Source organism: Nelumbo nucifera, chromosome 1 (assembly GCF_055504915.1).
Source record: "Nelumbo nucifera cultivar China Antique chromosome 1, China Antique-T2T, whole genome shotgun sequence".
Taxonomy (NCBI): domain Eukaryota; kingdom Viridiplantae; phylum Streptophyta; class Magnoliopsida; order Proteales; family Nelumbonaceae; genus Nelumbo; species Nelumbo nucifera.
The window spans coordinates 74,501,707-74,514,002 of record NC_142649.1 but is presented as its reverse complement, the minus strand read 5'-3'; the positions used below and the strand labels follow the sequence as shown (position 1 = coordinate 74,514,002).

General features: G+C 39.1%; 1 protein-coding gene across 1 annotated transcript; it reads left to right on the top strand.

Annotated features, from left to right (window-relative positions):
• Positions 1 to 399: 399 nt before the first annotated feature.
• On the top strand, positions 400 to 1,299 carry LOC104605001 (uncharacterized). Its single transcript, XM_010269595.1, has 2 exons — positions 400 to 606; positions 712 to 1,299. Exons 1-2 carry the CDS (start codon positions 400 to 402, stop codon positions 1,297 to 1,299), a joined length of 795 nt encoding a protein of 264 aa, XP_010267897.1.
• The last annotated feature ends 10,997 nt before the right edge of the window (positions 1,300 to 12,296 follow it).

Genomic DNA, 12,296 nt, shown 5'->3' with positions numbered 1-12,296 from the left:
GTTCACACCAAGTGCAGTAGTAGCAAAACTTCAAAATATTCATTTGCTGGTGCATGTGAAAATTGTTAAAGTTTATTATTTTGTTGTTATTTAGCAGAATATATTTGTAATCCTATTCTTTAGGAAGTTAGGTAGTGTTTACTAATTTTTTAGGAAAAAGTCATGAGCTTAGGAGTTGTTAGTCATGGGTTAGTTGCTGCCTATTTTTCTGTTATGTGCATCTCTGATTTAGTTGTATTTAATGGTTTAAATTCATTAATAAAATTATGCTCTCCAGTAAATAGATTAGCTTTGCCTTTTACGTGAGTTCTAAACAGTTTTAAGCACTAACATTTGGTATCAGAGTCAACAAGGGTTTTGGATTTATTTTGTTCTTTTGCAGACAACCAGCAGGCGACAATGGCATCAGACAACAGCTATGTGCAACCAACAATTCCTCGCTTTGATGGTCATTATAATCATTGGAGTATGTTGATGGAGAATTTTCTACGATCCAAGGAGTATTGGACTATTGTGGAAACAGGTGTGGCTGAACCAGCTCCTGGAGTTGTATTGTCAGAAGCAGAGCAAAAGAAACTAGAAGAACGGAAGTTAAAGGATCTCAAGGCAAAGAATTATTTGTTCCAAGCAATTGATCATTCCACTTTGGAGACTATTCTGCAAAAGGATACTTGTAAACAGATCTGGGATTCCATGAAGAAAAAGTATTAGGGCACAACAAGGGTGAAAAGGCAGCAGCTTCAAGCTCTTTGCAAAGAGTTTGAGATTCTTCACATGAAGCAAGGAGAGTCTGTTGATGAGTATTTCTCAAGAACCTTGGCAATAGTAAACAAGATGCGTATCCATGGTGACAAAATTGAAGATGTGGCTGTGGTGGAAAAGATTCTTCGATTAATGGCTCCTAAATTCTCTTATGTGGTTTGTTCTATTGAGGAGTCAAAAGATCTTGATGAAGTTTCAATCGATGAATTGCAAAGTTCTTTGCTTGTGCATGAGCAGAGAATGACAACATCAACATGTTCAACCGAAGAACAAGCTTTAAAGGCTTCAACTCATGGTGAAAGCTCTATAGGGATAGGATCAAGTAGAGGTTGTGGTCGAGGCCATGGAAGAGGACGAGGAAGAGGAAGAGGTTCTTATACACCAGATTCTCGGGGCAGAGGCAGAGGACATGATCACCACCAGCAATCTCTCAACAATGACTCAAAGTTTGATAAGTCCAACATCGAGTGCTACCGCTGCCACAAGTTTGGTCATTACAAGTCTGAATGCACTGCAAGCTCTAACAATGACAAATGAGAGCATTCCAACTTTGCAGAGAAAAAGGAACAAGAAATACTCTTGATGGCATCTCACCCCAAGGAGGAGCTTGAACCAAACATATGGTATATAGATACGGGATGTAGCAATAATATGTGTGGTAACAAGTCTTTCTTTTCCCATTTAAATGAAAATTTTCATTCTACTATGACCTTTGGTGATCATTCTAAAGTAAATGTTATGGGAAAGGGTGATGTCCAAATTAAGACTAAAAAGGGAAACATTGAGACTATATCAAATGTTTTTTATATTCCTGATTTGAAAAGCAATTTATTAAGTGTTGGACAGCTGCAAGAGAAGGGATATGAGACGACAATCAAAGGAGGTGCTTGTGAAATCTATGATCCAAGAAGAGGAGTAATAGCTCATGTCAAGATGACTTCAAACAGGTTGTTTCCACTTAAAATAGAAAGCATTGAAACATGTTTTAAGGCTGATGTAAATGAGTCCACATGGCTTTGGCATTTGCGATATGCCCATTTGAATTTCAAAGGTCTTTCTCATAAGAAAATGGTAACCGGTCTTCCTCAAATTACTCCTCCCTCCAAAATATGTGAAGAATGTGTTGTTGGCAAACAACATCGTGAACAATTTCCAAAAGGCAAGGCATGGAGAGCGCATAGACCATTGGAGCTAATCCATTCTGATATATGTGGTCCAATAAATCCAATATCAAATGGTAAAAACAAATATTTTATTTCTTTTATTGACGATTATCGTCGAAAAACATAGACTTATTTCTTGCAGGAAAAATCTGAAGCATTCTTAGCTTTCAAAAGCTTTAAAGCCTTAGTGGAGAATGAAGTTGGGAGAACAATTAAGACTCTCCGAACTGATCGTGGGGGAGAATATATGTCACAAGAATTTGCAAATTTTTGTGATGAGGATGGAATTCAACGTCAATTGACAACAGCCTACATGCCTTAGCAAAATGGCATAGCAAAAAGGAAGAATTGGACTATCCTCAACATGGTTCGAAGCATGACAGCAAATGGAAGGATTCCAAAAAGATTTTGGCCGGAAGTAGTAAATTGGAGTGTTCATGTTTTGAATCGAAGTCCCACTTTTTCGGTTAGAAACATGACTCCACAAGAAGCTTGGGATGGGTGGAAACCATCGGTTGATCATTTTAAAGTCTTTGGGTGCATTGCATATGCACACATTCCCGATGAGAAGAGGAAGAAGTTGGATGACAAAGGCGAAAAATGTGTCTTTCCTGGAATTAGTGAGCAGTCAAAGGCTTACAAGTTATTCAATCCAATCACAGGAAAGATTGTCATCAGCCGCAATGTTGTTTTTGATGAAGAAAACACATAAAATTGGATAGAGAACACTACAGGGCAGCAACCAATACCTGTGGACTTTGAAGAAAAAGGAGCAGAAATGCAAACTATTTTTGATACACCTCTGTCATTACAACCTGACCATCAGTTGTAGCAGCCACTTGATGTCACTGAAGCTCAAACAGAAGGTGCAAGTTCAAGATCTCAACGAATCAAAAGAAGACCAGCATGGATGGAGGATTATGAGGTTAGTGGTGATCATTCTGATGATACTCTTGCTCTTTATGCTTTATTATCGGATTGTGATCACCACTAACCTCATAATCCTCCATCCATACTAGTCTTCTTCTGATTCGTTGAGATCTTGAACTTGCACCTTATGTTTGAGCTTCAGTGACATCAAGTGGCTGCTGCAACTAATGGTCAGGTTGTAATGACAGAGGTGTATCAAAAATAGTTTGCATTTCTGCTCCTTTTTCTTCAAAGTTCACAGGTATTGGCTGCTGCCCTGTAGTGTTCTCTGTCCAATTCCATGTATTTTCTTCATCAAAAACAACATCGCGACTGATGACAATCTTTCCTGTGATTGGATTGAATAACTTGTAAGCCTTTGACTGTTCACTAATTCCAAGAAAGACACATTTTTCGCCTTTGTCATCCAACTTCTTCCTCTTCTCATTGGGAATGTGTGCATATGCAATGCACCCAAAGACTTTAAAATGATCAACCGATGGTTTCTGCCCATCCCAAGCTTCTTGTGTGTGTCAAGTTATTTGGTTGAAAAGAATACTTGAATTGTTGCATTGTTTCAAGCAGGAGAGTATACAGATATATTGTGATAATAGTTCAGCCATTAAACTGTCCAAGAATCCAGTTTTACATGGTAGGAGCAAATACATAGATGTGAGATATCATTTTCTTCGAGATCTCAAAAAAGGAGTCATTGAATTGGTTTATTGTCGCAGTGAAGACCAGGTTGCAGATATACTAACCAAGCCTCTCAAATTGGGTGCATTTGTGAAGCTATGTGATTTGCTTGGAGTTGTTTCATTTTCTAGTTTAAACTGAATGCTGATTGTATAACATTCAATTTAAGGGAGGGTGTTAAAGTTTATTATTTTGTTGTTATTCAGCAGAATAAATTTGTAATCCTATTCTTTAGGAAGTTAGGCAGTGTTTAACAATTCTTTAGGAAAATGTCATGAGCTTAGGAGTTGTTAGTCATGGGTTAGTTGCTGCCTATTTTTCTGCTACGTGCATCTCTGATTAGTTGTATTTAATAGTTTAAATTCATCAATAAAATTATGCTCTCCATTAAATAGATTAGCTTTGCCTTTTACGTGAGTTCTAAACAGTTTTAAGCACTAACAAAAATTTCACTCAGAACATGCGTAGACAAGCAAGCACCCAAGTCTGGACTCTGGAACCATAACCAAACCAGCTGTAATTCGCCAATTGTGTAATTCATTCGGTGGGACTCGGGAGCAAAGGTATTGGACGGAGGTCCTGAGCTCTTAAGTGTGAGAAAGACGAGTAGACAAGCAAGAAAAAGGAGGAGCTTCATATCCACATGATCCAAACAATTGTATACCTTTGAGGCCTAGGCACTCCTTGGATTGCATTTAGGTTAAATAAATTCATGGGAAGATATTCCCTGTGTACAGTTGGATGCCTTGCTCTATACGAAAGTTTTGAGATAGGTATAGACCCCAGCAAGGCAGCAACCTATATTCATGGGCTAGGCTTGGGTGTTGGGTTGGGTCTGATGACTTTAATTGGCCCATTCAAATTTTAGCAAGAGCCAAGCCCGAGTGGGTCCATGAATAGCACAAGTTTGGATAAAGAAGATTTTGTTGAATTAAGATCTGTCTAAGCTTTCCTCTATGCAAGACATGCCAGTAAACCGAATCTTGTTGCAATCAAGCTTCAAGTAAATCAGTTACCGTTTACGCTTCACCGCCATTAATGCCTTCAAGGCCAACTAACATTAACCGATCGAGCAGATGAAGGCCAGTGAAGACCTAGTTAATCTTGTCTACCTCTGGTTAATTTGTCATTACATCCAATTAAGTTCCACTGAGAGAGCCATGAGATCACCAACTACTATTGCATCAAGGAGTACAGGAGTCAGGAGATGAGGTTGAAAAATACAAATGTCACCGTGCAGGGTTGAAGACAGGTCATCTTGTCGGTCACTAAGTCATCACTATGAGTTGATGATCATTGATATTGGGTTACCCTCTTCAACTGTAAACTATCTAAATCTAATTTCAATTTGTCGTTGCATCATATCCCTTGATGTCCAGTGATCATAATCACCATGACTTGAAGATTCAAGCGGACTTCTCCCACCATTAGTTTACTCGATTCATTTCTTTCACCCAGACCCTCTTTCAACTCAGATAGTCCTCATCAACAACCAGAGTCCCCCAATGCATCATTGTAACCTCTGTGAAGCCCAGCCGAAACAACTTCCTCCTTCCATGCTTTCTTAGTTTGTTATTATTCATGGAGCAAGATTTTAGAATAATTAACCCATGTTCCATGCATGGTGCTTTATCAAGCTTCGAAGGAAAAAGAAACATGCCTTAGCTAAGCAAAATACTTTTCTAGGAATTTTGATATAAAAAAGAGTTCTTCTATTGGCCAGAATCAATGAATCGAAAAGAAATCATAGGTAGTAGACATGATCAAGATAGGATATAGAGCTCATTTATCCTGGAAAGTTAACACATGGCCTGTCCGACAAGTCCCCTTGTTTTGATATATAGATTGAGCATATCTATCACCTCTCTGAATCAAACAAGACATATAACCACACATCATATAGGATAACCCTTCGGATTACATTTCCGGATTAAATCTATATATAGATGGAAACATAGGGTATCCATGAAAATTGCCCTTTTCATTCTCTAACCTGATTAAGCATTCTTAATCTCAAATCATTGCACCGGTTGATACTTCTCAGGCGACGTTGGAGACAAAGACGACTCCGGTTAAGAGAGCACTAGCTTCTTCCAAACATGGATTTTTAACCGAATTGGTTGGTCAAGATTGATTGAAATGACTTGGTACAAAAAATAACAGTTGTAGGACCAGCCGACTAGGAAAAACATTGGATGAGATGGAATAGCAAAGAACCCAACCTACTTTTTTGTTCTTTCACATCACTTTCTTTCTTTCTTTCTCCTAACGAAGGTGGGAAATGGGAAAGGAATGGAACAGAAGGAAAAAAAAAACTTCCTTCTCTCTAAAGAAATAGAGAAGGAAGAAGGTTGAAAGAAAGAGGGACAACTAGGGGTGTCAATTGGACTTGATGTGGTCCAATCCGATCCAGTCCAGTGTGACTCCATTACAAATGGACCAAGTCCAATCCAATGAATATTTTGGACCATCTTGGACCGGTCCAATTCAATGTTTGAACCATCCTATCTGTTCAAATTCGTTTTAATTTAGATTAGTTTCAACCCAAACCTGGTCCATTGACACCTATATTCTTATCTTATATCAATGGATTGGATATTGGCTTAATCCAATCGAATCCAATATAAATTTATTACGAACAGACCAGGTCCAGTCCAATCTAATAAATATTTTGGATTGGATTGGTCCAATCCAATGTCTTGTTGGTCTGTCCAATCCGTCCAAATTTATTTTGGACTGGATTGGGTCCAATCCAAAACTGATCCATTGACACCCTTAGGGACAACGCCACACCGGGAAAGGGAGGTTTTTGTCGCTCGATTAGGATAAAATCATTAAATGACGCCTAGGGGTAATTTTGTAATTATTGACGTTTTCTGTCTTGGTCATTGGCAGAAGGAAGGTTTTTGTCACATTCTTTAAAAATCTAGGGGAGGCTTTTGCTAAAGTGAAATTATAAGGGAGGTTTTTATGATTGTCAGAAACTTCAGGGGATGTTTTTGTATTTTACCCTTTTTTGAAAGTTGGAGGTACTTGATTGTTGCATTTGAAAACTAAGGCCCTTAAGTATCAAGTTGGTGTATCTGGAAGCGTGTCATTAACAACTTCGGAACACCAGTTTTAATATTTATAAATTTTTCCGATTCTCAAAACAACTACAAACGTAGTTAATGGTGAGAAAGGGGTCGTATCCACAAGGAAGTGAGGGAAAAATCACTACATACTTTAATCTGAAAAAAATAACACGATGGGAAGTTGTAGAAACACATAACTTTAATTAATTAAACTAGAATCCATTAAAATAAGATTCTAACAATGCTGAAAGTGAAAAGTGCAGAAAAATAAATAAGTAATAAAAATAAATAAATAAAAGAAACTAAATGAAAAGTCTGCAACTCGGTCAGAGGTAGCAATCTCTAGATCTCTCCTTTGACCCTCGAACTCCTCGAGCTAGGCCTTTCGTCTTACCTGGCCGAATCCCAAATCTACAAAAAATAAAATAAAAATTAAACTAGATAAAAGTAAAATGCAGAAAGGAAAAATAAGAACCAGAAATTAAAGAACGAAAATTAAATCTAAAACAAAAGTAAACTGGTTAGGATCCAAAACCAGAGGAGCAGGAACCCCTCCTCTTGCCTAGGCATTCTCCTCTTCCTCTACCCTTGAACTTCTCAAGATCAGCCTTCCGTCTTACCTGGGGGAAAAATCCAGCCCCATCTCAAGAGCCCTTGGGTCCTTTTTATAGAGAAGGGTGGATAAAACTAGGATTAGAGAGAAAAAGGGGGGTGGCAGCTGGGTTTTAGCAAAAATATAGATGCCCTAGGGTTTAGAATGAAGGGTTAGGATGATTCTAAGGTGATCCTAAGGCCAAGAAGAGAAGGAGAGGGTGCCTAATATTATGTAGGGCTGAGAACTGGGCACCTAGAATTTGATGGTGGAGATTTGGGCACATAGGGCTGAAAGGTGGAGATTAAAAGAAATGGGTGGCACCCTAGAGTGAATGGCTGAGATAAAGAGTGGAATAGAGGGCTGAGATCTAGTGGCTAAAGGCTAAATGGTGATGATTAGAAGTTAGGTGGCACCTTAGGGTTTGAATGCTAAAAAGAGAGTGCCCTAGAATGAATGGTGGAGATTAGAAGGGATAGAAGGTGAGGATTTAGGCTCATTTAGGCTAAAAAGAGAGTGCCCTGAACATTGCCAAAACCCTACCTCTTAGACCTAGGGGTAGCCACGAGCCGAGCTTGACCCAATTTATAGGCTCATTTATTAATCAAGCAAAGCTCAAATATCTACATACATATAATAATAATAATAATAATAATAATAATAATAATAATAATAATAATAATAATACCAATAATAATAATAATATCAAATTATAGAAAATAACAAACGAGTCAAATTGACTCTTTTCTTGCTTAAACTGCGTTTGGCATTCTTTATTTTAAAGACTTGTCTCCTCCTTGCGGTTAGAATAGTTTTATAAGTAGTTAAATACTGAGTTTTTAATTGCAAAATGGAGATAAGTGGTTAAAATAAGGAATGCCAAATGCAGCCTTCGATTTTAGATTTTTTGCCACACAATAAGCTTATTTGGGCAAGAATAATCCATTTTCATTTAACTTCCAGCACAATTTATCCTTTCACTTTCCAGAGGCATAAATATTTAAGGCCCCATTTGATTTGCAGGAATAGGGTTGGAATCCGAACCGGAATGAGCTATTCTGGTTTCAACTGTTTGGTTGGGTGGAATTGGAATTCCATTCCTATTCCTGCTGGAATGGCATTTCCTCATTTGAGGGAATGACCATTCCCTGTTCCTCCTTTGAGAATGAAATCTCATTCCTGTTGATTCCAATTCTCATTCTTATTCATGTTTGAATCAAACAGACTATGGAAATAGACCATTCCAATTCCTATTCTCAAGGATTTCATTTCCAATTCCGACTGCAAATCAAACAGACCCTAAGAAATTTTCTCTAATTAGATTTCACCAAGTTCAGGTTTGTGGTATTTGGTTGAGCCTTCGATTTTGAATCCAGGGATTTTTTCCAGCCAGGGATTCTCCAAGATTTTAACCTCATCTCCAGCACAGCAACACCCCTATTTCAAAATATCACTTGCAACTAGCAAGCTTTTCCAACCCTATGACCCTTCCTCCTGGGTAGATTAGGACTACAACTTTTATTTAATTCTTGTCCACAAATTAGTCTCTTTAGTACAAAGCCCATAGACTATCCATGGCCCAGCCCACATTCACGCCTCACTCGCCAGCCCATACATGAAGAACAACTCATGCGGAGCTCATCACCTTGCATCACTGATTGATAGCTTAGAGTCTTAGACCTACTATATATAACAGAATCATTTCATTGTAACGACTCATTTCCAGGGCCTATAAAAATTTGGATTGTCTACCTTTTCGATATGAATGAAGAATTTTCTTTTACCGTAAAATCTAACCTTCTTAAGCAGATGTTCCGCCATACCTCGAAGGCGAAGGCAGGCCTAGGCCTCTTCTCGTCACCAAGAAGAGTATTCAGTCTCGGAGTTCCCGAGGAGTAGTGGGTTCAGGTAGCCAGTATGGGATTCGACGATAAGGCAGTTGAGTGAAACTGTTGGTACGAAGATTACCAATTGCAACCCCAATCTACACGGTGATTTAATGGACCTTAGGGTCCAAACCTTTCAGGTCGCCACTCGAAGCTCGTACAGGGTACCTTAGTTCAGAGCTATGTTGGGGAGTTTCAGAGGCTTTCATCGAGAGTGAAAGGCTTACCGGAGGAATATCTAGTAGGATTTTTTTTGTTGCTGACCTTAAACTCGAACTGATAGAGCCAATGTGGAGAAGTTTGAACCAGTGACACTCACAAGGGTAATACGCTTAGCTAAACTTGAAGAAGAGGAGTGGTCGGCCAGAAGGAGAGCTGCGGTAATTAAAGTATGATGGTATTAAACCTGGCCCGGCTGGACTTCAGTCCAAGGCAGCTCCACAATCCACTGTAAACAACCCCAAGAATCTGGAAGTTAGAAAACTAGCTACCACCATCGGAGGTCAGAGATTGAAGAGCCAAGGGGCTCTACTATAGCTATGACGAAGTTTGGCATCCTCAGCATCGTTGCAAGACTCAAAAGCTGTTGTGGATTACTAGCCTTGGCGAAAGAGATGCGGAAGCGCCTGATCACTCTATAGAAGAGAATAAGGAAGCTAAAGGTGATGAAACACTTCTAAAATCTCATTACATGCCATCTCGTGGGGCAATTTGTCTTAGTCGATGAGACTGTCTCGTATGTTACTCTATCACCCCTTGATCGTTTTGATTGATAGGGTCTCGTCTCAAAACTTTCTAGACCCTAAGCAAGTTGAGAGAGCAAGACTTAACCCTTCCTCCAGCCATCCCTTTGAAAATTGAAATTATGGTAGCTAGTGGGGAAAAATTGAAGGGAGAAGGGAAATGCTTAGTACTGGAGATGAAGATCATAGATGATTTCTTCTTACTAACCCTACCAGGGTATGATGTCATTCTTGGAATGTAGTGGTTGAAGACACTGGGCCCAGTTTTGTAGAATTTCGACGAACAGTGGCTTAGGTTTTCAGACCATGAACTAAAAGGGGTGAAATATTCTCAACCAAGGGTGTTGGAAGCAGAACCAGCAGCCAAGGCCCTGAGTAAGGCCCATGAAGTTTTCATTCTGCATTGGGTTTCACCTGTCACAGACACCAACAACCCACAGGCCCATCCGGAGTCCGGAGATTCAGGAAATGTTGTACTCATTCTCAGATGTGCTTAGGGATTCCATGGGCCTACCTTCCCCTAGGGCCCATGATCGCGCCATCAAACTAATTGAGGGAACCACGCCCATGAATGTAAGGTCATACCAGTACCCTCACTATCAAAAAAGGGAGATTAAGGTGCTAATCAAGGAGATGTTAAATTTTGGAATTATCGGGCCCAGTAGCAGCCCGTTTTCAGCTCTAATATTATTGGTCCACAAAAAGGGAGTTCACATCTGTGCCCCATAAGGGGACACCCCACAATGCCCCACAGAACATCCTGACCTTGTATTAGGAACATCTACGAAGGATAAGTATGGAAGATGATAAGACATCATCGGCAGATGTTTCCAATATAAAGTTGAGATGTGCTGTGGGGCGCCCCCTTGTGGGGCGCAAATGTGAATTCACAAAAAGGATGGTGGTTTGTGGTTGTGTGTAGACTATAGAGACCTGAATGCTGTAAAAGTCAAGCATAGGTTCCCTATACTGATAATTGACAAGCTGTTAAATGAACTACACGAAGTAGGGTCTTCTCTAGGGCAGACCTTAGATCCGGTTATCATCAAATTAGAATCAAAGGGGAAGATAGAGCCAAGACTGCATTCCGTACACATTAAGGTCACTATGAGTTTCTTGTAATGCCCTTTGAACACACTAATACCCCATCTTCGTTTCAGGCCTTGATGAATGAAGTTTTTAAAAGTTATTTATGGCGGTTTGTTTTGGTATTTTTTGATAATATATTGATGTTTAGCAGCTCCATGGAGGCACATTTGCAACTTGTTCCGAGTACCCTTGGGCAGCGTTAGTTGCTTATTAAACTAAGTGTCATTTTGTTGTAGATAGAGTGGGGAACTTGGGGCCATATCATCTAAGCCCTAGGTGTTGAAATGGACCCGAACAAGGTCAGAAGTATCACAAAGTAGCCACAACCCGGATCACCCAAGGCCTTGAGAGGGCTTTTGGGCCTTACAAGCTACTATAGAAAATTTGTCCAAGGGCATGGGGATTATAACTCAACCCCTGACCTAGTTTCTTAAGAAAGTAGAATGGAAATGGACCGAGAAAGTCAACCAAGCCTTCAACCTACTTAAACAAGCAATGGTAGCAACCTCCATTTTAGTTCTTCCAAAATTTTCTCAAGAATTTACTGTAGAAACAGATGCTTGTAATACTGGCATAGGGGCTATTCCTACTCAACACAATAGGCCGAGTACATGAGAGAAATTTGGCTCTTTCTACTTATGATAAGGAGTTGCTTGCAGTAGTTTCAATAGTCCTAAAATGGCGACACTACCTTACGAGTGCAAAGTTCCACATTTTGATGGATCACCGGAGTTTAGTCATCATCCTCCAATAGAGATCGCATACCCCAACGCAACAAAGATTGATAACCAAGCAAGCTCATGGGGTATACTAGAAGAGGACGGAAGAATGTTGTAGCTGATACTTTAGGGGCAAAAAGTTGCCCATATTGGATAGAATCCCTTTTTTTTCAAAATAACTTATTGTAAATGTAAAAAGCTAAAGGAAGTATTTTTGGCGGGTGATGAGCTTTCACCAATTATCATGTATGTTTAATTGCTTTCCTTTGGGTGGGTGTGCATGTCAAAGGAAGAGCTTGATGCATCTCAGGTTTGGGACAAGTTATGTCCTCCCATGTATTATTGATTCCAATTTTTGTTTTTGATTAATCTATAGCCTATACTATTATTAAAAGTGTGAATGAGAGTGTGGAATTTTTATTTAATTAAAATATCCCAACTTTTTGGGTTTGGTTATTTTCTAATTATAAGGATAGAAATATAATTTAAACAACCACTTTTCTTTTCATTCAAATTCCTCTTAGCAGCACTTATATTTAAGGCATTAAGTCTCGTTAACATTTATTGAATCCTATTCTTGACTACAATAACTCCCATTTTTGAATTTGGTCTATGTGAGGCCACATAATGTAATTTGAACTATTGCTTTTCTCTTCATTCAAT